Source organism: Bos javanicus, chromosome 26 (genome assembly GCF_032452875.1).
Source record: "Bos javanicus breed banteng chromosome 26, ARS-OSU_banteng_1.0, whole genome shotgun sequence".
Lineage (NCBI taxonomy): Eukaryota > Metazoa > Chordata > Mammalia > Artiodactyla > Bovidae > Bos > Bos javanicus.
Window position 1 is genome coordinate 39,986,362 of NC_083893.1, and position 27,869 is coordinate 40,014,230.

Consider the following 27,869-nt stretch of genomic DNA (forward strand, 5'->3'; position numbering starts at 1 on the left):
TTGCCCACCGCAGGGCCCTTCCCAGGTGGCCGTGTGTCTTGAGTTGTTAGAAGCACCGTGCAGCGCACACGCCTTCCTGTCGGATGCCCATGGTTTTGTCTGACAAGCTCTTCTGTGGCTAAAACATCCGAACACCAGGTGCCCGGGCTTCAACCCCCTCGGTGGCTAAAAGTTCTTGGCCACTCATGCCCTTCCCTGGAGACAAGCCTTGTGTCTGGTGTCATGCCTGGTGGATTCCCAGAAGCATCCTGGCAACACAGTGCCTTATATCAGCACCCAGGGGTCACCCATTGTCTGGACTGGGGACGGACGGCATGTCCTGTGTTGCTTTCATTGGTGGATGCACAAGGTATGGCCCTTGTGTTCTCCAGTTCCCACTCCTGGTTGGAGCCACGGGGCTCCCACATGGCGCCCCATCTCCTGTTTGGTCAGAACAGTCCAGCTCAGGGTCATCCCCAGCAGGCAGCCTCTGGAACCTTGGAGGGGAAGTCTTCCCAAGTCATATTTTCTCTGGGGTTCCAAATCTGTCTAACCTTAGACTATGCCTTCTGGGATTGTCTTATATTAATAGCAGGCTTCTCTGGTGGCTCAGATGGTAAAGTGTCTGCCTGCAATGTGGGAGACCCGGGTTCAATCCCTGGGTCGGGAAGATCCCCTGGAGAAATAAGTGGCTACCCACCCCCATACCCTTACCTGGAAAATCCCATGGATGGAGGAGCCTGGTAGGCTACAGGTCATGGGGTCACAGAGTCAGACACGACTGAACGACTTCACTTTCCTTTCCTTTTATGTTAATAGCATATATGTGCTAAGATACTTAGTTGCTCAGTCTTATCTGACTCTTTGAGACCCCAGGGACTCATGCCCACCAGGCTAATCTGTCCATGGAATTCTCCAGGCAAAAATACTGGAATGGGTAGCCATTCCTTTCTCCATGGAATCTTCCTGACCCAGCGACTGAACCTAGATCTCCGGCACTGCAGGCAGATTCTTTACCATCTGAGCCACCAGAGAAGCCACCAAAAGCATACACATATATGTGTGTGTGTGTTTCTACATATGTTGTTGTTGTTCAATTGCCCAGTCATGTCCAACTCTTTGCGATCCCATGGACCACAGCACGCCAGGCCTCCCTGTCCCTCACATCTCCCAGAGTTTTCCAAGTTCATGTCCATTGCTTCGGTGATGCCATCCAGCCACCTCATCGTCTGACACCCTCTTCTCCTTCTGGTCTTAATCTTTCCAGCATCAGGTGACCAAAATACTGGAGTTTCAGCTTCAGCATCAGTCCTTCCAGCAAGTATTCAGGGTTGATTTCCCTTAAGATTGACTGGTTTGATTTCCTTGCTGTCCAAGGGACTCTCAGAAGTCTTCTCCAGCACCACAGTTCGAACGCATTAATTCTTTGGCACTCTACCTTCTTTATGGTCCAACTCTCACAACTGTGCATGATCACTGGGAAGACCATAGCCTTCACTATGTGAACCTTTGTCGGCAGAGTAATGTCTGCTTTTTCAACACACTGTCTAGGTTTGTCATAGCTTTCCTGCCAAGAAGCAAACTTCTTCTGATTTCCTGAATGCAGTCACCATCCACAGTGATTTTAGAGCCCAAGAAGAGGAAAGCTATCATTACTTCCACTAGAATGGAGAATCCTCATGGATAAAGGAGCCTGGAGGGCTACAGTCCATGGGGTCACAAAGGGTCAGACACGACTGAGCAGCTAAGCACAGCACACAGCACATCTTCAGTTCACTATTGTTCTCATATTTATGGTTTGACTGTTGGTGGGGTTGCTGCAGTACTGTTCACTGTTCAGTGAGCTGCTCTCTCCTCTTTGAGGGCAGTGGCTGGTCTGTAGTGCCCAAAGTGAGAGGAAACCAAAAGCCCAGGACTTCTTTGACCTTAAGCTAAACTTTAGACTTAGGTAAGATGGTGCTTCAGCCAGCACTCTCTAAACACGGAATGTGTGAATCAGAACTGATGAAGTGCTTCTCAGTCATCAGAGTCATTTGAGGTGCTTGTTACACAATGTGGATTCCAGACCTGTCCTAGAAGAGGGTCTGAGGAGCCTTGTAACAAATGCTGCAGGTGAAGAGACCCCCAGGCACTGGTGTAGACTCACAGACTTGCTGGAACTCTTCCCTCACAAGTGAGTGTTGCCTTTTTCAGTCACCTTGGGTGAATCCTCTGCTTCTCTGCTCCAGTTCTGAATCTCCTTTTGTGCAGCTGTCCTAAAACCTGGGCCACACTCTTCTGAACACCCTCCATGGCGACAGGACTTATTGATGTTAAGTTGTTCAGGGCCATGGCCAATAAGGAGGCTCATCAAGCTGGTTTCTACCATTTGTGGTCAGAAAGGAACCAGCCCGTAAGGAGAAGGGTTTTCTCCTGTCTCATGAACTGTCTGTGAATATTGCTCCTGAAGAGGAGTTCCCAAGATGCTCTGAGCTCTCGCGGTCTGGTTCTTGCATGTCTAGGACATCTCCAATTATTTTTATAGACTGTGTGCATTTAGAGGAATTCTGGTGTTTTTTTTAACAAAGGAAAGTATTGTCCAGCCATGCCTTAGTCCTGTTAGAAAGCCTCCTTTCCAAAAAGCAACACTGATTAGCACCCAGGTGGAGACTTCCCAAATTGTGAACACTGTTGGTTAACAGTTACCATCTCCCATGCCCACGCCTCCCACCATCGTCTGTGAGCCCAGCTGCAGACTTGTGAGATAGTTAATCCCTTTTGATTGCTATCCTGAGATGTTATAATCATAAGGATGTAACAAATATTGTATGCCAAAAAGTTCGTTCAGGTTTTTTGGTAAGACAGAATGAAACCCCCAAATGAATGAGCTTTTTGGCCAATCCAATACCTTTTTTTTTTGATCATTGGAATGTTAGGGGGAAAAAGTACTAATTATAGAATGCTGAGTAAAGACTAGATATGGGAGACAGAAAACCTGGCCTCTGAATCCCATCTTGTTACTTCCCAGCTGTGTCCTTGGGCACATCACATAGTCCCCAAGCCTGGCAAAGATTGTCACAATTTTAAGAGAGGATTTAAGAGACCCCAGTACTGGATGGTGCCCAAACATGGCTCCTGCCTCGTAGAAGGTTCAGTGATAAGAGTTGTTTGCATCTGAATCCCAACAGCTTGATTTGTTAAGTGCATACTGTACTCCTGAGTGCTTTGGTCTAGCAGAGGAAAGGGGATGGAAGAAGAGAAGAGGAGAGACTTCATGTGAAGGGACTAACCTCTGCTTTGCAGCGGAAATGAGTATTCAACCAAAGAATACCAAAGGGGATTGAATCAATAGACTCCAAGCAAATCCCACGTGTTCCCATGTGGCCAGAGCGCTGGGGATGGGAGGCCAAGGGTTCTTCCATCCCTCCACAGGGGAGGATGGGAGGAGGGTTACTACCAAAGATGTCACTGTAATTATAGACTCTTCTTTTCTGTTTAAAAAGCCACCACTTTAAACGTGACTCACAGCAATTACAAATCAATTATAACCCATAATCAGACCTCTGATTTTTCAAGTCTGTGGAATCTCTCAGTATAGATATAAATCCTTCTTAGTATGAGGTCAAGAGTTCAGTGAGATCATTCAACTAGTGAATCCAAAGGAAGCTAACTGGAACTAATTATCAATCTGCTCTCTGATAGCAAACTACTGCCTTCATAAGGGATTATTTGTTATTTCTTCCAGGCAATTTCTTTCCTCACACCTCTGGCTGTTATTTGTGTGGTGAAAATTATCCGGCGGACAGACAAGACTGAAATTAAGGAAGCCTTCCTAGGTAGAGTATTCCCAGTTCCTGCTTTAGGGGATGGGGCTGAACTTGATTAGATTACCAGATTTCTAAAATCTCAGTTGCACTCAACTGATTTTTCTCTTGGTCAAATTAAGCTTGGTAGACACAAGACAAGGTAAACGTTTAGCCCTTTTAAAGAGCCAGTGCTTGGTAAGTAGCTCATCTGTGGGCCAGCCCATCGCCGCTGTCCCTTGTGCTGAAAATGCGTTTCGGGCTCCTCTCCAGAGCTCTGTGCTTCCTAAGCAAACTGGAAGGACAGCTCTTGGCTGTAAGGCAAAGTGAATCTGAAGCTTTGTCACCGCTGACTGTCCAACCCCACATTTGTGGCTAATAGGCCCCCATTTGGGGCAATTCAGACATCAACCACAGACTCCTGGACCCGTCACCATTGACTGGAAGCAAAAATGTGGAAAAGCAGATGTAAAATTTAATATCAGTTGGAAACAAGCTCCATAACCCATCGCCACTGTGGGGACACTTTGGCAGTTAATCAGTTGTTATTATGTAAAGAATGCTACCATCTTTGCCATTGAGTATGACATGATGCTTATAAATTCTCCCTAAGCTGAGCCATATCTGCGTGTGACAGGAGTTTGATAATTTTAGGGTTAAATCCATTTTTTTTTTCTGATCTGCATATTAATCAAAAGACAAAGTAAACGACAGCATGAAGAAAAAGCAGAACTGTTTGGCTTGTTTAGCAAAATAAACTCCCCGGAAGCCAGGGTTTTAGCTTTTTGGTCATCAGGAAAACTGGATTGGGTTTCTTTTCTGACACAACGCCTTGACATTATCCAAACCCTCACACACGCTGTGTTGTTGGTGTGTTGTGTAGGCTCACCGTTCAGTAAGGTAGTAAATCTGGAATATGAGATTCTTCACTGAAGATGGTGTTTGTCAATTACTGGACTTTGAGGAAATGAAAAACATAGCAAACTAGGGTCTTCCCTGTTCTTTGTAAGGGAAGGAGGGTGGGGTGAGTTCTAGGGTGTGCAGAGCAGTGGAAGGACTGGGACCGTTTCTGACATAGCCAGGCTTTGGTTAGGCTCTGTGTAGTTGAAAAGAACAGAATTCCTCTCAAATTGGATTGAATAAATTAGAGGTTTGGTTATAGGACTATAACAAGCAATCTTACAGAACTTCAAGAATCAGAGGGGAAACCCTCATGGGGATGGAATAGGGATCCAGGCCAAGAGGGGTGGAGGCACCCTGTCAGTTTATGCCCCCTCTTCTCTGTGATGCGTCCTTCCTCTCCTCTCATTCCCTGCCTCAGTCTCCTGGGAAGACGTTGTCCCTGCTGCCTGCATCTTGGTCTGTGTGAGGCTTGGGCTTGCAGTGGCGGGTGCCCCTGCCCCACGCCTGCGTGACTGCTCAGCTCCAGTGCCACCTCCCAGTGTCACTGCGTCTTGTGGTCCAGACTTCCCAGGCGGAGACTCTGGACTTGACTCAAATCTCAAGCCTGGATGCAAAAGTCCCGAGTCTCTGGCCAGCCTGTGGATGCTCTGCTTGAAGACAGGTGTGTTCCCCAGGCTGCTCACCTGAGGTTTGAGGCTCTGGTCATCACATGGTCTCTGTCTCTTCAGCTGAGGTGATGGAAAGGTCAGGTTTTCCAGGAAGGGTGTAGGTGCCCTCCCTCTTGAGGCTCAAGCAGCTGTGTCAGCATTTGGACAGATACCACTGTGGTTCCCAAGTGTCCCATTGGGAGCCCCTCTCAGCTGACCTGGAAATCTTTTTGCCTCACTTGTTATTCTAGCTGCTCCCCTGACACTGAGTCCCGAGATATATGGCTGTGGGTAGGAACTGTCTTTCATGGTTTCAGTTATAATTTACTGGCTGCTTTTGGAGCTGGGAGATTGTTATGGCCTTGAGGAGCTTACAGTTACTTTCTCTAGACCTTTTCATTCTCAGCTAAATCTCCCTTAGGATGACACTTCAAAATTGTACACCATACCTGGCCTGTTAACAGAGAAGGTGGAGTTAATTGGCTATTCTGTTTGCCTAAATAAATGAGAGGCTGCCTTGTAAAAATGATGAAGAACCTCCCTTTGTACACAATTAAAAAAAAAAAAAGTTGCCACTTTTAGGAAGTCTTGGAAGGGGCTGGAGGGAATGATCTTTCAAAACCAAGGACAGAAAGCTAGGTGTAGCTTTTTCTCCATTATCTGGAATTCAGGACTTTCTCAGTGAGGGTGGTCTGGTCTGAGGTCCCTTATTTACCCAGGCGTCTTCAGCAGATCTGGACCCTAAGAACGCCCCTGAGATGCCTGTCCACAGCAGCCCACTCTGTGCATCTGTTCGTGTGCAAGTAAGGCTCGCCGCACCCAGGGATTTGGCTGCAGAACGGCCAAGCTGGTGTTAATAGAAAACCCTGTTTTTGAAGGACTGCAATGTTGAGTTCCCAACAACAACAAAAGTGACAGCAACAAAAGCCCTCTAATCCTCTGGGGTTGCTTGTAAGCAGGAGTGCCCTCAATACAGGCCACTTGCAGGCCAACTCACATGACACATTGATTTGCATTTCTTTATCAGAACACAGTCTGGCTTGTCTTTCTGACTCTCCTCTCAACCCCGCAGTGCCGTGGGATGCTGTTGATGCACCCCTTATGAGCCAGATGCCTTGGGTCCTTGTTAATCGACAAGCCAGCCCCCCATGGTTGGGGTCATTCATTTTCTGCTCGTCCAGCCTTTCATGCCTCTACTCTCAGCCCAGCCTTCCCTGTGGTATCAGTGAGAGGTCCCCTGTCTGGGTCCCCTGGAGGTTATGCTATGCAGAAGAACGTAATAATTGGTTTACTTTACTTCCAGAAGGCTGTGACGCTTTCCACCCAGATCCTCGCTCTCTTCTGTCTCCTTCAGGCTTTTGGATCAGAGAGGGAAGCTGCCAGCTGTTGGTGCTTCCATCACAGCCACACCTTTTCTAGCTCAGCCACTTGAAGCTTTTCAGAGAATTGCTCTGCGCTATAGTAAACCCAGCCAGGGCAGAGGCTGGGGACGTGTATGGTGTTCTGGATTGATGTCATGGTCTCTGAACTTCCCCAAGGGCACTGGGAGGTCAGCTGGTGATGCTTGTTCCTGAAGACCTTTTCTGTGCAGAGGCCTTGCCAGAACCAGGAGGAGAAGGAGTTCAGCCCCGCTGGGAAAACACAGCAGTGAGCCTGTGCTGGGCCAGCCCTACCAAGAAAAGACCCCTGTCATCTCAGGGCAATCTCACAGTCTGTTAATTGTCATGGCTTTGGGAGAATCCTGCAGCAATGATGGCCCAGGGAACTCTCCCTCCTCTCTGCAAAGGAAACCTCTCAGCAGTGCTCCAAGCTTGTGAGAGAGAAGGGAAGCCAGCATTTTAGGAAGGAAGGATCTGTGCGTGCAGAGTGTAATCAGCAGATCTCTCCAAGTTCCTCCATGCTTGCCTCCAGGTTACACCGCGTTGCATGCTGGGTGTTTTAATGGTGGTCTGGTGCTGCTGACTCATGCCCCACTCTGCACCCAGGGGGCCCATCCCTCCTTTCCAGCTACTGTAATGTGGCCCATCCTCCGCTCTGGGGACTAGTTTCCCTTTGACAGAGGTGCTCATTTGAACTGGTCCCTCCCATTCTCTCTGCTTCCCCGTGACTTGATACAAGCAGGTGGGTTTTTGTCTCTATCTCAGTGGCCTGTGCCCTGGGTGACTGTGCTGACTGTTCACAGTCCTTTCATTTGTAGAATAACACATTTGTCTCCCCATGATCATGAACTGCTCCAGGCAGCTCCTTCCCGAAAGTGGCCCTCCACCGCTGTTTCCTTACATAAGTCTCAGCTAGTATTGAACAGTTAATACTTGCCAAAGGGAAATGGTAACTCACATGCTTTATTATTCGACAAAGCAACAGAACAGGACATCGATAGGTTTTTATTGCTTATGCAAAGCATTTGACCTTCCATCGCATTGACTTGCCTTTTGTGTAGTCTTGATAAACACAAGAGAGAGATGCAGGGGCCTTGCAGGGAAAACTCCATGACTCATTTCACCTGCATCCTTTGGACAATCTGTGCTTCATCCAGCAAAGTCCTTCCAAGCTGCTTAGAGAAATTCCCCAGGCTGTCTATTTGTGAAGAATGTCATCCAGAAGTGCCTACTGGTTTAGGTGGCAGAAAGAACCACCTGGGCAAACCTTTTCAAACACCAGTAATGAGGTATTGAGACACTTCACCTTCTTAGAAGTAGTGATTTGTTTGATAACAAGTGGACAGCCGTCAGCAGGGGACAGGTCAACAAGGAGGTGATGCCTGAGTGGGCACGCCTGTATGCAGAGGGATTCCTGCAGCTGCTCTGATTAGAATTATGTCTGAGAAGGTTGCCAGGAGGAAATAAAATGTTATGTTTCTTGCTACCAGTAAAAGAAATTCTACATGCTGTAGTATTAAATCTGTTCTATCAGGTCAGAACATGATACATGGGCTTCTCTATGATACTGAAAATTTCAGTCTAGGAGGAGAGATAAATTTCATGTCCTAGGGGCTTGGAATTTTATGAACTTTCAGTCTCCAAAGTCCAGTTCTAATTATGTTTTACTCCAGCCACTCAAATTTCCCTCCTTTTTAAAAAGCATTGGTTCATATCTCTATGGTCATAAATTAAATAGTGTGATGGAAAAGTAATGATGATAATGATGGTACTGATGATAATTTTGATTTGAGAGCCAGCTGGTTATTTTTCTGTTTGTTGGTTTTGTTTTGTAGCCGTGTCCTTGGCTCTTGCTTTGAATGGAGTCTGCACAAACACTATTAAATTGATAGTGGGAAGGTAAGTTCCAAAAAGAAACAAGCAGTGACTTAGTTTCAAGGTCAGCCGTGTAGAAACCTTGGCCACAGGAAACTGGATGGGACAGATTGGAGCTCATCTGGTTTTCCTTAAATTGTTGTCCTTCTGGGGTTTCTGTCCTCAACTCAGATCTTTCCACTCCTTTGAATGATAAACTCACTACTTCAGTAAGCATGACATCAATAGTAAAGAAGTATCTAATGACTATACTTTCTTGGGGACCAATGTCAAGAAAGCCATTTCCAGCCCACTGGTATTCCAGGGCCTCACCAGACACCCACTCACTTATCAGTTTTGGCATCCAAAAAATAGATAATCTTGCTTATTTATCATTGTCTCTGGGATAAGCAATATGGATTAGTATTTGAGCTGTGACTCATGACACATTTCTCTTACCCTCCTGGGAGATGATTTCTATTTTCTGTTTATCTTGCCTTCTCCCCCAAATGCTCTGGAAATGAGCTAGTCTCTGTAGAGAAAAACAGTCAAAAGATCTGAGTTCGAGACCTGACTTAGGCCCTGACTAGCTGTTGGCCTTGGACAGGTTGGTTTCCCTCTCGGAACCTCAGTATTTAGCAATCAGGTACTTGGTGTGCAGTCCTGGTCAGGTAATGAGGGGGCAGAAGATGGATATAGATTGGTCAGCAAGTGGCCTTGGGCTGCATTGTCCTTCCAACTTTCTGTGCTTAGAGTTGCTGAGGGCCCAATGAAATGCTGATTCCCAGGTCCTCTCTGAGGCTCTGGTTCAGTAGGTGAATAGCCACACTTAAAGACACACATAGGGGAGAAACAGCACACCAACAGTTCTGATAGATTATTGATAATTGATATGTTATAGATACTGATAGATTGTTATTGGGCCCAGATCCCAGAGCTGGAGGACCAGTGAGCCCTTAGAGTTCACAGTGAGAACCATATGAACTGTAACCCAGTGTGTGCAGAAAAGGGGGGCTGTGTTTATAGTATTAGAAAAACCTTGTCCATGGCAGGCATCTGGCAGAGTTAGTTGAATTCATGTGAAGAATTCACCACCACTCATCACAGTGAGAATCCACACTTGAGTGAAGTGGACACGTGGGGTGTGGTGTGTAGGTGCAGGAATCCAATTGCCAGGGTTCAGAGCTTGTCTTTGCCACTTACTGGTTGTGTGTGACCCTGGGCAGGAGTGTGATCTTTCTAAGCTTTCATTTTCACACGTGTGAAATGAAGGAAGTTCCAGGACCTGCCCCAGGGTTGTCATAAAAATCATACAATGTGACCCATGGGTGGTACTTAGTGCTGGGTCTGGTATGCAGTTAAGTACTAAGTACATGTTAGCCATGATTATGGCAGTTGACTTGGCCTCGGGACCAGCTTGTCCCCTACTTCCTTCCCCCACAACCTGAACCAAGAGCTGGGCTGGTGACTGTGTGCCAAAGCTCAGAACTGAGTTTTCAGGTCTTCTCAGTGAAACCTGCTCTTTAAGGAAGTGTAGGCAGTTGGCCATCAGATTCAAGATACAGGGCCATGAGGAGCCTGGAGGCTTGGATCCTGGTAGCAGCCTCCGAGCAGTGGAGCCATAGATGGAGCTGTGGCTCCATCTTTATTTCACCACCGCCATGCTCAGGTGGCTCCTGGAAGTCATCTCTCTTGACCCTCAGTACCTCACTTTTGGGTAGGTATTGATATCCCTCTTTTACAGATGTGGAGACTGAGGGTGGCTATGTGACTACCTAAGTCATAAAACTAGTAAGTGGCAGAGTGGGAGTTCCAGCCCAGATCTTTCTGACCCTGAAGCCTGAGCTTTGCCTAAGCCCACGGTGTCTTCCGGTGGGGGCTGCGGTGTTGATGGCAGAAGAAGGAACTGGGGCAGCAGCAGGGGTCGGCGGGGTCAGCTGGGGTTTGTTTGTGATGGCAGCGTTTTATATTGAAACTGTCCATGGTGTCTTTTGTAGACCTCGCCCCGATTTCTTTTACCGCTGCTTTCCAGATGGAGTGATGAACTCGGAAATGCACTGCACCGGTGACCCCGACCTGGTGTCCGAGGGCCGCAAAAGCTTCCCCAGCATCCATTCCTCCTGTAAGTTCCCTGCTTGGGAGACTCTGATTCCTAGGTCATGTCTCCTGATCACTCTTTTTGGGAATTTATGTAAAGGGAAAAGTATTGATCCTTGAATGTCAAGTGTAGTTCACTTTTCTTCACTGTAGGGCGGTTGTCTTAGAAACAAGACATTCCCCAGGAAGAAATAAGCCCAAGGCCAAGACTCTGGAGTTTACAAAACATTGTATGTGTGGCTCCTGTCAACTCAGCAGGGTGAAACTTGCGACACTTTACCCTTTGGCAGTATCCATTCAGGATGCTGACAGTCAAGGGAATTAACCGTGTTCCCCGGGACCGTATGCCTTTCAGCTCAGTGTCCTCGCTAGGTTACCCCTTCAATGAAAGTTTGTGTGTGTGTGTGTGTGTGTGTGTGTGTGTGTGTACTGTACCAACATATAGCATATATGTGTATATATATACATGTACATACACGCCGTCACCCCTAATATATAGTCTGATTATAGGTATGTAAGCTGGGACTTCCCTGGTGACTCAGACAGTAAAGCATCTGCCTACAATGTGGGAGACCCGGGTTCAGTCCCTGGGTGGGGAAGATCCCCTGGAGAAGGAAATGGCAACCCACTCCAGTACTCTTGCCTGGAAAATCCCATGGACGGAGGAGCCTGGCCGGCTACAGTCCATGGGGTCACAAAGAGTCGGACACACTGAGCGACTTCACTTTCACTTTCTTTCAAGCTGGGACCAGCCTTAAACTAAATAATGTGAACCAGGTGCAGTGTGGTGTAGTGGAGAGTACGCAAGTCTTCAAAGTGTGACAAATCCTGGCTATGCAGATATGAACTGTGACTTAACCTCTCTGTGCCTCAATTCCTGCTGTGTAGACTGGGAATGATAAGGCCTCCACTGTTAGTTGGAGTGAGGGTTAAAATAAGTGATGGTGACCACTGACATTTCTGGAGCATCACCATGCCAAAATGTTTCAGTGCATTATCTTATTTAATCCACTCCATGAATGTCAAGTACTTGGTATCATGCTTTAAATAAACCAAGTTATCCATGTCAGAGTGTCCTGGTCACATCTTCTTTCATTCCATCAGTGTTTACCGAGTGAGTCAGGTGCCAGACATTGTGACAGGTGCTGGGGACATGGAGATAAATGAGCCACAGCTTGTGTCCTGGGGAGTCCGTAGGCAGTGGCAGGCTGTGTATTTAGGTTGGTGATTCTGAAATCCTTGGAGAGGAACCAGGTCCCCAGGTGACCACTTGGGAGAGGACTGGCCGCTCTTATGACTTGAAGTCCTTGATTCCCCACAGGTTGGATCGTTGTTGACCTTGGCCAAGCCTGTTACCCTCATCCTTTTTCTTTTTTCTAAGTAGCTAATACACACCCTGATAATGGCTGGACCAAGGAGTAACTGGATGGCCTTTCCTGCAGAGTGGTAGTTGGCCATTTTTGCTCAGATTCACTGGAGATTAGGGCTTGTCAGCAATATCGGGGTGCCTGGCACTCTGAGTGACTCTCCGTTGGCCTGTGCCACAGCCCTGCCAGGTCCGGTTGTCCCTACTGTGTGCATAGGGACAGCGAGGCTTAGACAGACTCAGAAGATTATTCAAGGACACTAGCTGACCTCTCTGCCAGCCTCTAATGTGATAGTGTCTTGGGCTTTTGGTGGTTAAACAACAAATACAATAAGGTATTCACACTTTGGCCACCTGATGCGAAGCACTGACTCATTGGAAAAGACCCTGCTGCTGGGAAAGATTGAAGGCAGGAGGAAAAGGGAAAGACAGAGGATGAGATGGTGGGCTGGCATCACCGACTCGATGGACATGAGTTTGAGCAAGTTCTGGGAGTTGGTGATGGACAGGGAAGCCTGGTGTGCTGCATTACATTGTGTTGCAAAGAGTTGGACATGACTGAGTGACTGAACTGATTCACAGTCCATGTTCATTTAAATAAATAACTCTTTTTCTCCCCTAGTTTATTGGAGACTTTAGTGGGTTGAATAATGACACCAAAAAAAAATTTGTCTAGATCCTAGCCCACAGGACCTGTGAATGTGACTTTATTTGGGGAAAAAAAGCCTTTGTAGATATAGTTAAGGATCTCAACATGAGTTCATCCTGGCTTTAGGGTGGGCTGTAAATCCTAGGATAGATGCCCTTATAAGAGAAAGGCAGAGGAATATTGAGACTTAGAGATATGAGGAAGGAGGTCACGTGAAGATGGAGGCAAGAATTGAAGTGATATAGTCGCAAGCCAGGAGAAGGCAATAGCACCAGTACTCTTGCCTGGAAAATCCCATGGACGGAGGAGCCTGGTAGGCTGCAGTCCATGGGGTTGCAAAGAGTCAGACATGAGTGAGCGACTTCACTTTCACTTTTCACTTTCATGCATTGGAGAAGGAAATGGCAACCCACTCCAGTGTTCTTGCCTGGAGAATCCCAGGGACAGGGGAGCCTGGTGGGCTGCCGTCTATGGGGTCGCACAGAGTCGGACACGACTGAAGCGACTTAGCAGCAGCAGCAGCAGTCACAAGCCAAGGAACCCTGGAGCCACTAGAAGCTGGACGAGGCAGGAAGGAGTCTCCCTTGAAGCCTTCAGAGGGGCTGCAGACCTGCCAGCACCTTAATATGGGACTTCTGGTCTCCAGAACTGGGAGAGAATACATTTCTTTCATTTTCAGCCCCCAGGTTTGTGATAATTTGTCACAGTGTTATCCATCAGGCTTCTTGGCCTTCCCCAGTCAATAGGAATTGACTGGAGGCCAGACAAGAAACTGGCAAGTTTACTGGGGGCCCTACTGCAGCAAGAGTAGAGAGCGAGAGCGAGAGCGAGAACAAGCAACAGGTTTCCCTTAATCCTTGAGCAGGGGGCAAGCCTGCTCCTTATACGGGGTGAGGGAAGGGGTGTGTCCGGGGATCAGGCCGAAGGGGTGGCTTAGGTGTTTTGCCCACCCCTTAGGTGGTGGTGTGTGCAGTACCCTGCCTTTGCTCCCAACGCTCTGTGCTCCAGGCTCCTCAAAAGTGGCCAATGGATTTCTTGGTCTCTTTGTATCTTTTGTCCAGAATTTGCCCCACCTGCGTGTGTACACAGTTACTTTTAGTCCCATACAGTTTCTTTGTATTTTGTTGCTCAAGGAGAAGTGTGTCCAGGTGCAAGCATCGCAGCACTGCAGCCAAAGTCCCAGGTCCCGGGCCTCTCTCAACAGCAGCCCTGAGTAAAGAAGGAGGGGACTTAGACTGAACACTTCCTGGTTAACAGAGCAGGTCTGGCTTCAGAGCCTTGGAGGTGGGGGAGGGGAGATTGACAGAACATACGTTCCTAAGGTTAATATGGCCAGGGGCACAGCATGCATGAAGGCTTAGGGTTCATGGTGCTTCTAGGCTCTCGTCGTTCCTGGTATTTATGGTCGGGCATCTGTTTGGAATAATCACTTTAGTTGGAGGAAGGCCTGCTATATTGATTTTCTGTCTCCTTGTTATCAGGAATTCCCCGGGTGGTGTTTTTTAGATGTACCTGGGATAGTATTCACCGGGGCCGGCTTCCATCTGCTTTTCATCTGTATCCTTGCGGGGTCACTCAAGTTCTCTGCAGTTTCTGGTCTCTCAGAGATTTGGTGCTGAGCTTTAAAGGGTTCAAAAGTTATTAGCAGTAAGAAGTGAAACCCTTTGGGGAAATTTTCATCCTGGTTTTCAAATGGTTATCTGAGGACTGCAGCACAGTTTTCTATCTACCGTTGCATCTGAACTCGGGAAGGAAATAGCTTTCACGTGAATGACTCAAGCTAGGAGACTGCTGGATTGCAGAGTAGCGGTCAGGACCCTCAGAAGTTTCTTTTAGAGACACACCCCTGCCTTGTCAAATGCATTTCCTGATGGATCTGCCCACCAGCTGCCTTGTCCAAGGGGAGGCTGATGTCCCTTCTGTGCTTGACAAGCTTTCTGACAGAGGCTATTACTATCTTTTGCTTAAGACTTCACTTTCACTTTTCACTTTCATGCATTGGAGGAGGAAATGGCAACCCACTCCAGTGTTCTTGCCTGGAGAATCCCAGGGACGGTGGAGCCTGGTGGGCTGCTGTCTATGGGGTCGCACAGAGTTGGACACGACTGAAGCGACTTAGCAGCTGCAACTTAAGATGTGCTTAAAATGTTACAGATTTTTACTGTTTGGCTGACAGGATCCTTCCCAGCCTCTAGGCTTTCGGTGAGTATTTTCCTCTGCTCTTTTTTATGACAGATCAGTGGTTGCCTTGCAGGCAGCTGCCGTATCCACTTAGAAAACCATCAGTGCCGCTTTCCGGCTTTCTTACTGTAGCTGATAGGACGCCTGGTGTGACTCATTGCTCCCCAGAGGAGGTGGTGGACCTCAGAAGGGTGACCTCAGTGGACTCCCGTTTTGAGACACAGGCTCTTTCTCCCTTCTTATTTATCCATTTTTGTGGATTACACTTGAGTGAGTGGACCCAGGGGTTCTGGACCAACGGATCTCTGGAGACGAATCCCCCATTCTGGGTAAACATGGGTTTGCTTCTGCTCTGTTCACAGATAATTGGTGACTGGAAGGTAGTCGACGCCCACATGTCATCCTGCAGAACAGTTGGTTTTATTTGAACAGAAGAACAAACACTAATGTCTTTTGGAAACCAAAGATCTTTTTCTTGGTTTACCACAAGCAGTGAAACAGCACTGCCCTGAAGGGCTCATGTGACAACCTTTCAGCACACAGCGTGACCGTGGCAGCCATGTCAGAGGACTGGCTGTGTGAGGCACAGCTTCAAAGAGCGAGTGATTTCCTTCAGAGTTTTGAGAAGCTTGGGGTTTAAAGTGGAGAAAGGCGATGAACTGTCTCTCATCACATTATCTCAGCTTTTGATTGGGTGTTGTTTCAACTTGCAGAACGAGGATAGATTTCAGAGAGAAAAATTGGAAAAAAAAAAACACCCTATTATTACCAAGTCAAGGTATTAAGAAACTTTCTTCTATAAAATGGAGGGAATGAATACGGTGATACTGTATTCCGGGCTTGGCAAATGACAGCATGTGTACTGCCTGTTTTTGTAAATAAAGTTTTATTGGAACACAGAGGTGCCCATCACTTACATATTGTGTGTGGAGGCTTTTACTTTATAATGGCAGAGTTGGTAGTTGCAGAAGAGACCTGGCCCACAAAACTACAAGCATATTGCCCATATTCCAAACAAATAGTATTAAAAAGCATTACTTCAGGGTTCCTGGTGGGGGACGGAAGAATAGGCCAAGCACAGAGGAGTTTTAGGACAGTGAAACGGCTTTATATGACACTATACTGGTGGATGCTTGTCACTGTATTATGCACTTGTCGAAACCCATAGACTATACAGCATCAAGAGTGAACCCTAATCAAACTGTGGACTTTGGGTGATTCTGATGTGTAAGTGTAGGTTCGTCAATTGTGACAGCTGTTGGAGGATGTTGATAATGAGGGATGCTGTGAAGGTCAGGGTTGGGGTAGGGGGAACTTAGCATCTATAGGAAGTCTCTGTACCTTTTAAAATTTGCTGTATACCTAATGCTGGTCTCAGAAACTAAGGTCTAAGAAAAAGGTGTTAGTAAAGCAAGACCAGTGCACTTGAATTGTGCACACAGGTATTTCATTTTTAAAGAACTCCACTATGGAATAAAAAGGAGGCATTTACAGGGTGGTGGTGGTGTTCAGTCACTAAGTCGTGAAGGATAATCAGTGCTTGTGGGATGCATTCTTTACATGACAGACAGAATTTCAAGACCTGACTGGTGGTGATTTAACTCTTCTCGGGCACTCAGTGTTTTGCAGGCACAGTCTTGCTCTTGAGGAGGGCACAGGTGCTCTGAAATGGCCCTGTCCTGTCTGGGGTCAAGGCCAATGCCAGGCACTTTCCACAGTGCTCTGGGTTTGGGGAGCTGGGAATTCCAGTGCAGGGACAGGGACAGCCTCTGGAGGTAAAGCCCTTTCTTCTGTCATTTCCCAGGAGAGCACACATGAGCAGGTGTTCGGGGTCTTTTATGTTTGAAGTATCTTTATGCTACCCTCCAACTGAATGTAGAATTCTAGGTTGAAAATCAGTTCTGTGCAGGATTCTAGTTTACTGTGTGATTCAGAGAGACCCTATGACATTCCCCTCTTTCGTCTTGCTTTTCTCTTTCTCTCTCTGGAACTTCTTAGGAACCTTTATCTCTGGTCGTCTGAAGTTTCACAATGATGTGCCTTCCTGGGATGTTTTTTTCTTTATATTTATTGTTCTGGTCTCTCAGTAGGTCCTTCTACTCTGGAACTTTGTGTCACTTCCTCTGTATTCCGTTTCTTTTCTCTGGATCCTGTGTTAGGCAGGTGTTGAATCTCCTGGGTTGATTTTATCTTTTAATTTTATTTCCTACTATCTTTCTCTTTGTGTTTTTGTTCATCTCTCTAGGAGAGTTTAAAAATTTTATTTACCAACCCTTCTATTGAATTTTATTATGAATTTTGTATTTTTAATTTCCAAGAGCTCTTTCCTGAACTCTGATTTAACAAAAAAATAACATCAGGTTCTTTTTCTCACGGGTATACTCTCTTTTCTCTTTGACTGCAGACGTCATCTGCTCCTCACCTTCTCTTGATCTGCATGTTTTTGGTATCTAGCTTTCCTTACATATCTGGCAGTCTTCCGCTGGATGTTCTTTATTACATATCTGGCAGTCTTCCGCTGGATGTTCTTATCTAAGGTGGGAGTGCTGAAGCTAACTGGACAGAGTCCGTTAAGTGGGCTTCACTGAAGAGTGGGTGGGAAGCGAGCTGGGGCTTCACTGGTTGGCCCTGAGTGCTAGCATCTGGCCTTTACTTAGAGGCTATTCTTTTCACTGGCGGGAACTCCCCTCCCCTGCCCTCCCCAGTCTCTGGCCGGGTGTATATGAACCTGGCATTCTGCAAGCCAAGCCCAGGGGCTTGCTTTCTCACAGGTTACCTTGCAGACTTTCCCTAAGCCCCCCTGTTTTCAGCCTGATTGTTTAGCCTTTTTCTGCATTTGACTGCTTTTTCCAAGCCCAGAGCCTTGGATGGTTAAACCTTCTACCTTCTTCAAGAGTTGAGGAGGTGACAGTTTACTGGTTCGAGGATGAGGTGGGGACCTGGAAAGTTCAGCTGCTCTCTGGGGACTTCCCACCTACTTTCCTGTCCAGCCGGCATCTGACCCCTGCCCTCTGCGGTACCTCTGCCTCCAGTTCAAACACTTGCAGGGCCCCTCCTAGTGAATTAGGGCTTCTCACGGGCATCACCATCCACAGGACCACGTGGAGATGTGCCTTTCCTCTCTGAGTCAGCATCTGCTCTGCCAGCTTCTTCCCACCCTCGTATATCGTGGGGTGGTGTTGAGGTGCTTTTCGTTTTATTGAAGATAGAATTCATCTCCCTCTTTGCATAGTCAGGGTTCTCAGGAGAAACAACCAATAGGATGTGTGTATGTACAGAGGGAGACGAACAGTTATTTTAAGGAATTGGCTTGTGAGATCATGAGCACTGGCAGGTTGGAAATTTGGTTAGGATTTCAAGGTTGCAGTCTCCTTTTTAATTGTTTATTTATTGTGACTGTGTTGGGTCTTAGTTGGGACTTCCCTGGTGGCTCAGAGGTCAAAGCGTCTGCCCGCAATGAGGGAGACCTGGGTTCGATCCCTGGGTCAGGAAGATTCCCCTGGAGAAGGAAATGGCAACCCACTCCAGTATTCTTGCCTGGAGAATCCCATGGACAGAGGAGCCTGGTGGGCTACAGTCCATGGGATCGCAAACAGTCGGATGCGACTGAGCGACTTCACTTCCACTTTCACATTGGGTCTTAGTTGCGGCATGCAGGCTCTCTAGTTGTGGTGCGTGGACTCCAGAGCACGCAGGCTCAGTGGCTGTCCTGCAGTATGTGAGATCTTAGTTCTCCAACCAGGGATCAAACCTGCATGTCCTGCATCGGAAGGCTGATTCTTAACCACTGGACCAGCAGGGAAATCCCTGTGTTGCAGTCTTGAGGTAGAATTTCTTGCTTGGGAAACCTCAGTCTTTGCTCCTAAGGCCTTGAACTAATTGAATGAGGTACACTCATATTATGTAGGGTGAGCTCCTTAATTTAAAGTCAACTGATAGTAAACACTTGTCACATCTAAAATATGTCTTTGAAGCAACTTCCAGACTGATGTTTGACCAAACATCTGGGCACTATGGCCTAGCCAAGCTGATACACAAAATTAGTCATCACTCTCTTATTCCTTCCTTCCCTTATCATTTTAAATTCAGGAATACCTTGGTAATGTTCTGATGCCTTAGTGCGGGGGTACCGTATGTTAGAAGATTCTCATATAACCTCAGTGTTATTTTGATGACAAGAGTCCTGGAGAGTGTCCTACTCTTGTAGGACAAGAGTCCTACAAAGGGTCTTTGTAGGCTGAGTGTCTGGGAGTTTGCTTTTGTGGAACAAATCTAAAGGGTTTGTAAATATGGATGGAAAAATTATCATAAGATATCATCTATGCTAAGCAGCCAGGTTTAACTCCATCAAGCATGAATATTTAATGTTATAAACCAGCTGGTTTTTGGAGTGGTTAGACAGACTTTTGCATAAAGATACAGGAAATAGAAGAGCAGAAGAAAATGCAAGATTCATTTGTTTTGGATCATTTAATGAAATGAAATTGCTGTCCAGGGATTTTGCTGCTAGATGGGAAGCTTGAAAAAGACCATCTTCTTCTTTTAAAAATGGTATAGGGCAAAACCAATACAATATTGTAAAGTTAAAAAATAAAATAAAAAAAATAGAAAAAAATAAAAATAAAAATGGTATGAAATGACATGGGCTGATTGGGTCATGTTCAACCAGGACAAACTGGTGGTCACTTATCTGAGGTCAGTTTGATTTGTGTGGTTTACCTTCTAAGTGACAAATGAGAGCTTCCAAATTCATTTTCCTGTCATGGGACATCATCACACTTGGCAAGAGCCTCTCCTAGGTTTTTTCACCTAAATTTGCATTATCTTTCATCTTAAACTTCCAAGACAGTTTCAGAGGTTCTGGGAAGCAACTGTGCTTATTTTGCAACTTTTTCATCATTGAAATGAAGACCCCCCCTGAATACTGGAAAGTCTTGCTTTGGGGATACCAAATCCTTGGAGGAAATAGTTGGCTTTAAAAAGAATCAGACCTCTTTATGGGGTGATGTTTTTCAATCTTTTTTTTTTTTTTCATTATCACCCATCCTCATTTTTGTAGGTTTCCCCTTCAACTAACCCTAACCCTCAACTTCTCTTCTCTACCATGAAATATTAATTCCACTGATATATTGTATTAATATTATGGCTGTTTGAAGGGCCACAAAAAATTGTAATATCTAGAATTTTCTCATCTCCCCAAGAATCAATTTTTGTCCCCTTGGGGGGATACCACTCTAATGGCAGAAAGTGAAGAGGAACTAAAGAGCTTCTTGATGAGGGTGAAGGAAGAGAGTGAAAGAGCCAGCTTAAAACTAAATATTGAAAACTCCAGGATCATGACATCTGATCCCATTCAGTTCAGTTCAGTCGCTCAGTCGTGTTCGACTCTTTGCGACCCCATGAATCACAGCACGCCAGGCCTCCCTGTCCATCATCAGCTCCCGGAATTCACCCAGACTCACGTCCATCGAGTCAGTGATGCCATCCAGCCATCTCATCCTCTGTCGTCCCCTTCTCCTCCTGCCCCCAATCCCTCCCAGCATCAGAGTCTTCTCCAGTGAGTCAACTCTTCGCATGAGGTGGCCAAAGTACTGGAGTTTCAGCTTTAGCATCATTCCTTCCAAAGAAATCCCAGGGCTGATCTCCTTCAGAATGGACTGGTTGGATCTCCTTGCAGGCCAAGGGACTCTCAAGACTCTTCTCCAACACCACAGTTCAAAAGCATCAATTCTTCGGCGCTCAGCTTTCTTCACAGTCCAACTCTCACATCCATACATGACCACAGGAAAAACCATAGCCTTGACTAGACGAACCTTTGTTGGCAAAGTAATGTCTCGGCTTTGGAATATGCTATCTAGGTTGGTCATAACTTTCCCATTACTGATCCCATTACTGCATGACAAATAGAAGGGGAAAAGGTGGAAGTAGTGACGGATTTCCTCTTCTTGGGCTCCAAAATCACTCCAGATGGTGACTGCAGCCATGAAATCAGAAGACGTTTGCTTCTTGGCAGGAAAGCTATGACAATCCTAGACAGTGTGTTGAAAAGCAGAGACATTACTCAGCTGACAAAGGTTCCTATAGTTAAGGCTATGGTCTTCCCAGTGGTCATATATAGTTGTGTGAGCCGGACCATAAAGAAGGCAGAGAGCCAAAGAATTTATTCCTTTCAACTGTGGTGCTGGAGAAGACTCCTGAGAGTCTGATGGACAGCAGGGAGATCAAACCAGTCAATGTTAAGGGAAATCAACCCTGAATACTCACTGGAAGGACTAATGCTGAAGCTGAAACTCGAGTATTTTGGTCACATGATGCGAACAGCTGACTAACTGAAAAAGTCCCTGATGCTGGGAAAGACTAAGGGCAGAAAGAGAAGAGGACATCAGAGAATGAGATGGCTAGATGGCATTACCGATGCAATGGACGTGAACTTGGGCAAACTCTGGGAAATGGTGAGGAGTGGGGAGGCCTAGCGTGCTGCAGTCCATGGGGTCTCAACGAGTCGGACACGACTGGGCAACTGAACAATGAGGGCTACGTGGTCTTGGTTGGGAATGAGTATTCCTGGGCAGTAGTTCTCAACTGGACAATTTTGCCCCCTAGGGGATATTAGCAAAGTCCAGAGACATTTGTGGTTGTCACAAGGGCATGTGACATGTGGCATCTCCTCCGTCGAGGCCAGGGATGCTGCCAAACTTCCTACAGTGCAGAGGACAGTCCTCACGACACAGAAGGATCCAGCCCCAAATGTCAATGATGTCCAGGCTGAGAGCCCCATTCTAAGATAATTAGGCAAATATACGGAAGAAAGTTATCTTTCACATGTTAAATTCATCCACTCTTCAGGTTCTTGGTCTGAATAAATAGAGTAGTTTTAGAAATGGTTACTGTTTAATTAATTAAAAATACTCTCCCTCAAAGACTTGGCTCTCCATTTGACTTCCATGAAAAAAAAGATCATGGTCAGATTAAAGGTTGTAATTAAAGCCTAATGCCTTTTTATTTCTTTCTTTTTAAATTTTTTATTATGAAGAAATTCAGACATATAAAAGAAAACAGAGCTAATGAATCCCCACATGCTTCAAGTACAAGAGTCTGCCCTTCTTCCTTCCTGTTTTTGTCTGCCCACTTCCTACCACCACTGAGAATGCTGACAGTTTCTTTTTATTGGAGCATAACTGCTTTACAGCGCTGCATTCATCTCTGCTGTCCAACGAAGTGAATCAGCTGTATGTATGCATATATCCCCTCCCTCTTGACTCTCCCTCACCCCCGGCCCCACCCCTCCCATCTAGGTCATCACAGAACACCGAGTTGAGCCCCTTTTGCTTCATAGCAGGTTCCTACTAGCTAGCTATTTTACACATGGTAGTATATCTTTAAAAAATTATTTTAGCATTTTAAGGTAAAATGTACATTGAAATGCATAGGTCATTGCCATTCGGTCTTGAGAAGTGGGCTCATTATGTAACCCATATTCCTATCACAATGTAAGGTATTTCCATCACCTCAGAAGGGTCTTTATGTTCATTTCCAATCTTCATTCTCTTGAAATAACCACTGTACTGTTTTTTTTTTCAACCTTTAGATTAGCTTTGCCTACTTTAGAATTTCATCTAAATGGAATAATGCAGTGTATTCTTTTTGAGTCTGGCAGTTTTTGCTCTGTATAATATCTTGAAGTTCATCCACATTGTTATAAGTATCCATAATTTATTCTTTTTTATTGCTGCAATGTATTTCATTGTAATGAATATTCCACAGGTTCTTTGTCTTTCTGGTTATTTCCATTGTGAATTAAGCTGCTATGAACATTTGTGTGCAGTTCTTTTAATGAACTGTGCTGACATTTATCTTGGCTAAATATCTGTGAGTGATATTGCTAATGTAAAAACATTAGGATATGTTTAACATTTGAAGAAACTGCCAGATATTTTCACAAAATGCTTGAGCTAGTTTACATTCTCTCTAGCAACGTATGAAAATTTCAGGTACACTGGGTCTTCACCAACATTTGCTGTTACTGGTTTTTTTTGTTTGCTTAGTCATTTTGGTGGGTTTATACAGTGTCTCATTGTAGTTCTCTAGTACTAATGATGTCACTGACATTTTCATTTGCCTACTGGCTGTTCTCATATCTTCCTTGATGCAGTGTCTGTTCAAATCCTTTTTCCATTAATTATTTTTGTCTATTTGTGATTAACTGGTGATGTTTCTTCATATTCTATTTAGAAGCCTTGTGTCAAATAAATGTTTTGTGAATATGTTCTCCCATCAGTGGCTTGCCTATTCATTTTCTTAATAGTATCTGTTGATGAGTAGTAGTTTTAAATTTTGATTAAATCTTACTTGTCACTTTTTTCATTTGTGGTTATTGCTTTCTGTGTTTTATGTAAGAAATCTTTCCCACCTTCCAGTTATAAACTTGTCTTCATATGTTTTCTTCAAAAGCTTTATGGTTTGGGTTTTATATTTAAAACCAAGTTGATTTTTGTTCAGTGTGTGAGACAGTGTTTAAAAGTTAAAATTTTTTGCATTTATATCCATTTTTAGCACCATTTATTGAAACAATTTTTCCTTTCACCATCAGGTAGCTTTAGTGCCTTTGCAGAAATTGATAGACCATACAGTGTGGTTCTATTCCTGTACTCTCTACAATGTCATTAATCTGTCTGCCTACCCTTTTTCTAGAACTGCACTGTATTGATTACTGTAGCTTTATGGTAGGTCTGTTGAAGTCCAGCAGCTGGAGTCTTTCATCTTTGTTGTTTTTTTTTCTCAAGGTTACTTTGGCAATTATAGGTTCTTTACTTTTCCAAAATATATGCTGTGGAATCAGTTTATGAATTTTCATAAGAAAGTCTTCTGGCATTATAATTGGGATTACACTCAATCAACAGAATTTGAAAAGAAGAGTTAACATGTGTTATTTAGTTCGTTTCTCTAGTGAAGCTCCCATTTTCCTCTTAATTGCTTTTCATCACAACCTCGAGTGTTTCTGAGTGCACCCTTAGGCTTGAACTTTACCATGTTCAAATAAAGTCAGTTCCTTTGAGAAGAGCTCCAGAGTTCTCTGTTTTAAGATGTGTCTTCCCGAGCCTTGTTTCTAGAGCTGAAGATAGGGACAGTGACAGGTTCCTTCTGAGTGATGCTCATGCCTAGGACTTGGCCACTGGAAGGAGGGGAGCACAGTAGCTTCTGACCTTCAGGGTGATGAATACCAACAGCCTGTCTCTCCCAGCAGGACACCATTGCCCTCGACGAGGAGCTGTGAGGAGAGGAAGGGGGAGCCCTGTGTTCTAGGCTGTATCCATCTGGGATGGACCTTCCTTCACACTAGGCTGGGAGGGAAGGAGCAAGAATGGATCGAGGTTCTGATGCCAGAGATTTTCACTGTCCCTACTGAGTTTTAGTGTCTTCTTAGATGACTATTTCTTCATTTGCTATGTGCTTTTAGGATCACTTCCAGAGACTTGATTTTATATTTTTAGTAATTTTCTCCAGTTTAGCTTGGAAGTGGGGTCCCCAGAGCTTCTCATATGCCAGTGTGGAAGTGAAACTCCCTTTTGTCACTTTTGATAAATTGTGATTTTAAAATAATTTGTACATTTATCTATACTGTTGAGTTTGTTAACATAAAGGTGTTCATAATATTACCTTATTGACTTTTTCATGTCTGTTAAGATTGGTGGTGCTAGGCTGGCTTCCATTTCTGATGTAGTCATTTGTTTCTGATCCTTTTTTTCCTTGATTAACTTACTTGCAGTTTATTGATTTTATTAAACTTTTCAAACAACCTACTTTGTCTTTATTTTTTCTATTTTTATGTCTTTTCTGCTTTGTTGATTTTGGTTCTTATTTTCATTGCTTCCTTGCTTTTAATTTGTTTTTAAATTGCTCATACTTTTCTAGCTTAAGTTAGAAATTTAAATAATAATTGTTTAAAGATTTTTTCCTTTCTAATGTAAGCATTTAAAGCTATAAATGTCTCTATTTTAGCTATACCCCGCAAAATTTGTTATATTGTATTTTTATTGTTATTATGTTCAAATTATTTTCTAACATCCCTGTGGTTTTTTCTTTGATCTATGTATTATTCAGAAGTGAATTTTTAAATTTCCAAATATTGGAGACTTTCCCAGCTATTTTAATGTAATGAATTGTTAACTTAGTTTTATTGTGACTGGAAAACATACTCATGAAAATTTCAGTCTTTTGAAATTTATGGAGATTTGTTTTATTGCCTAGCACATTCTTTATCTTGGTGGATATTTCATTCACACCCAAAAACATATTCTGAATTTGTTGGGTGTGGCATTCCATGTGTGTTGATTAAGATGTTGTCATTCAGAGATTTCTAATTCTTTTTCTCTGTCTCACTGTTATCAATCAAGAGTTTGATAGTGTTAACTATGATTATGGATTTTGCCTGTTTCTCCTTTTTGTTTTGCTGGTTTTGCTTCCTGTGTTTTGGAGCGCTTTCTATTGGCACTCACACATTTATGATTGCTGTATTTTCTTGTCATCTGACCCTTTCTTTAACCATTATGAAATGTCCTCTACTCTCCATTCTCTCTCCCATTGCATGTAATGACTTCTTGTGGATGTGAGGGCCCTAGACTCATCAGAGATCTTGTTCTTGGCCCATGATGGTAGAATGGACTTGAATTATAAAGGAATACTTGTTGGATAGGCAGCTAGTTTGTGTGGGTGTTTCTTTTATCACTGTTTCAAATCATTGACTTTTAACTCAGTCTTCCAAATTTGGGCCCAGGGATCATTCAAGATGTTAGATATGTTCTAAAAATAAAAATTCAGATAACCACATGTCTTCTGCAGTGGACATCTTTTGGGATATAGATAGATGGAAGGAGGAAGGGACATAGGTAGATAAATATAAGATAATACTGTTCTACAATCCCATTCTCTGGAAACTGTCCTAGTCCCAGCCTCAGCTGGGCACCTGCCATGGAAACATTATCTTTTGGCTTTAGAACCACACCAAGTCCTTTCTTTGTGTTTTCTCAGATTCATATCTAGTGTGCATATCCTTAGAACCAGTGTGGTTTCTTTTCCCTTTTGGCTAGAACTCATGTATGTACATAAGTTATTCCCATGAGGGTCTCCACAGCATGTATTTCATTCCAGACCTGCTTCCTCATTTCTCCCACTGGCTTTGGGGGCCATCTCTCTGGCCTCTTTTGGCATCTACTTGGAAAATGCAAAGTCATTTGAATGTTGGCTGGAGCCAACTTAATTAGGAAGTTAAGTCTGCTGAAGGCAAATGAAGCAGATCATTCCACAGCCAAGTGTGTGCAGTTGTTGGGTGATTCAAGCCAATGCTTCTTTCCACCCATCCTCCTCTGGAGTCTGCTAATTACTGCTAAATAGCACCTTCCTTTTATGCCAGCAGCAGAGTTAGCATTGGGATACAGAGTAGAAAAAGCATTTCAAGCCTTTGAAGAGTTGTTGTTGTTTAGTCACTAAGTTGTGTCCAACTCTTTGCAACTCCAAAAGTGTGTTCAGGACCCCAAATTCACCACCAACACTGAGTTTTCAGAATTCCCCTGCCTTCCTTTGTCTAGAGTAAGAAAGGGACCTGAGCTGTTAGAATAATGTGGTCAGCTCTCCTTCTAATCAGCAATGTCATTTCATGGCAAACACTTGACTTTTCAGTCTTCTCTTTCACTTTTTAAGAGATGAAGGGATATAGTTGAGATGAGGTTTCAGAACTCATTTTGAGTGATGGAATACTTTTTCAGCCTCTGTCATCAGTTTTGAAAGAGGGTTTAAAAATACCTCCCAAAGGCTCTTGTTTCCTCTGCTCCCTCTTGTGCTGATGTTCTGCCCCTCTTGCCCAGCTCTCAAGAGGCTCAGTCATCTCCCCCAGAAGGTGGGGCCTGGTTGTGGAGGAGGAAGTCATGAGGCTCTGCTTTGCCCAGCTCTGGGAGCACACCACTGCCCCAACCACGGGGTCCGTGTGTGCCTTGGGCTATGACCTGTACAGAGTCCAAGATTACACAATACCACTGACGGAGAAAGTCCTTGTGAAAACCAACATTCAGATACTCTTCCTTCTGGGTGCTATGGGAGAGAAGCTCCACATTCTGACTTGGCAAAACATTTCATAGAGGTAGGAGTGTCATAGATGAAGTGTCATAGATGAAGATTATAGAGATGTTGGTGTTGTTCTGTTTAATTTTGGCAAAGAAAAGTTTGAAGTCAAAAAGGGTGATTGAATTGCACAACTTATTTCTGAATGGATATTTCACCCAGAAATTGAGGTAGTTCAAGCTTTAGATGACACTGAAAGGGGTTCAGGAGGTCTTGGTTCTATTGGAAATAATCAAAATTTATGCCAAGAACAGAAAGTGAAAAAAAATGTACTTTTGCCTTGAAAATCAAGGCTTTGCTTAATGTGAAAAAGGAAAAAACAAAAACAAAAAACCTCCCAAAGATGTGGTGAGTATTGAAAGGGATAAAGGCTGTGAAGCCACTTGTACTGTGCTGAGCACCCAGTAGGTGCTTTGTGACTGGATCCTCTCTCTGACTCCTCCAGCAGAGCTGGTTAATCCTGATAATGCCTGCAGAGACCAAGATGACACTGTGGGTGAGGGTCCTTTCTGCCTGGAAGCCTGGAGTGGGGTCTGGGGGCTGGGAACTGGGGAATCCTGGGAGGAGAGACCAGTGAGCTGCTTTACTCCAGAGCTTTGGCCTTCCTGAGTCTTTGCTTGTTTTTGTAAGCAAACATATTCAGAAGTTAAAGTTTATTTGGGAGCATCTTTGTGCGTATTTCTGCCAATAAGTAGATTCAATTTCAGTTGGTTTTCTCTCATAGGATTATCTCCCTCAGTTTTCTGGACCATAAGAATCTCTACAGTTTTTCATCAAAAGCAAGGAAGAAAGGGGAGGAAGGGAGGAAAAACACATTGTTTTCTTTATGGTTCATTTACTAGCTAGAGGCTAGGGGAAACTTGACAGACTTCGGATCCCATGGTGATTAGTAACTTTGTTTAAAAAAAAAAAATATAT

General features: G+C 44.6%; 1 protein-coding gene and 1 pseudogene across 1 annotated transcript in view; both read left to right on the plus strand.

Annotated features, from left to right (window-relative positions):
- Positions 1-27,869, plus strand: part of PLPP4 (phospholipid phosphatase 4) — a 147,534-nt gene that overhangs the window by 67,011 nt on the left and 52,654 nt on the right. Inside the window, exons 3-5 of the mRNA XM_061403662.1 lie at positions 3,704-3,794; positions 8,526-8,589; positions 10,542-10,666. Of these exons, the coding sequence (XP_061259646.1) occupies positions 3,704-3,794; positions 8,526-8,589; positions 10,542-10,666 (280 nt within the window). The remainder of the gene's footprint in view (positions 1-3,703; positions 3,795-8,525; positions 8,590-10,541; positions 10,667-27,869) is intronic.
- Positions 26,576-27,656, plus strand: LOC133239668 (deoxyuridine 5'-triphosphate nucleotidohydrolase, mitochondrial-like; annotated as a pseudogene).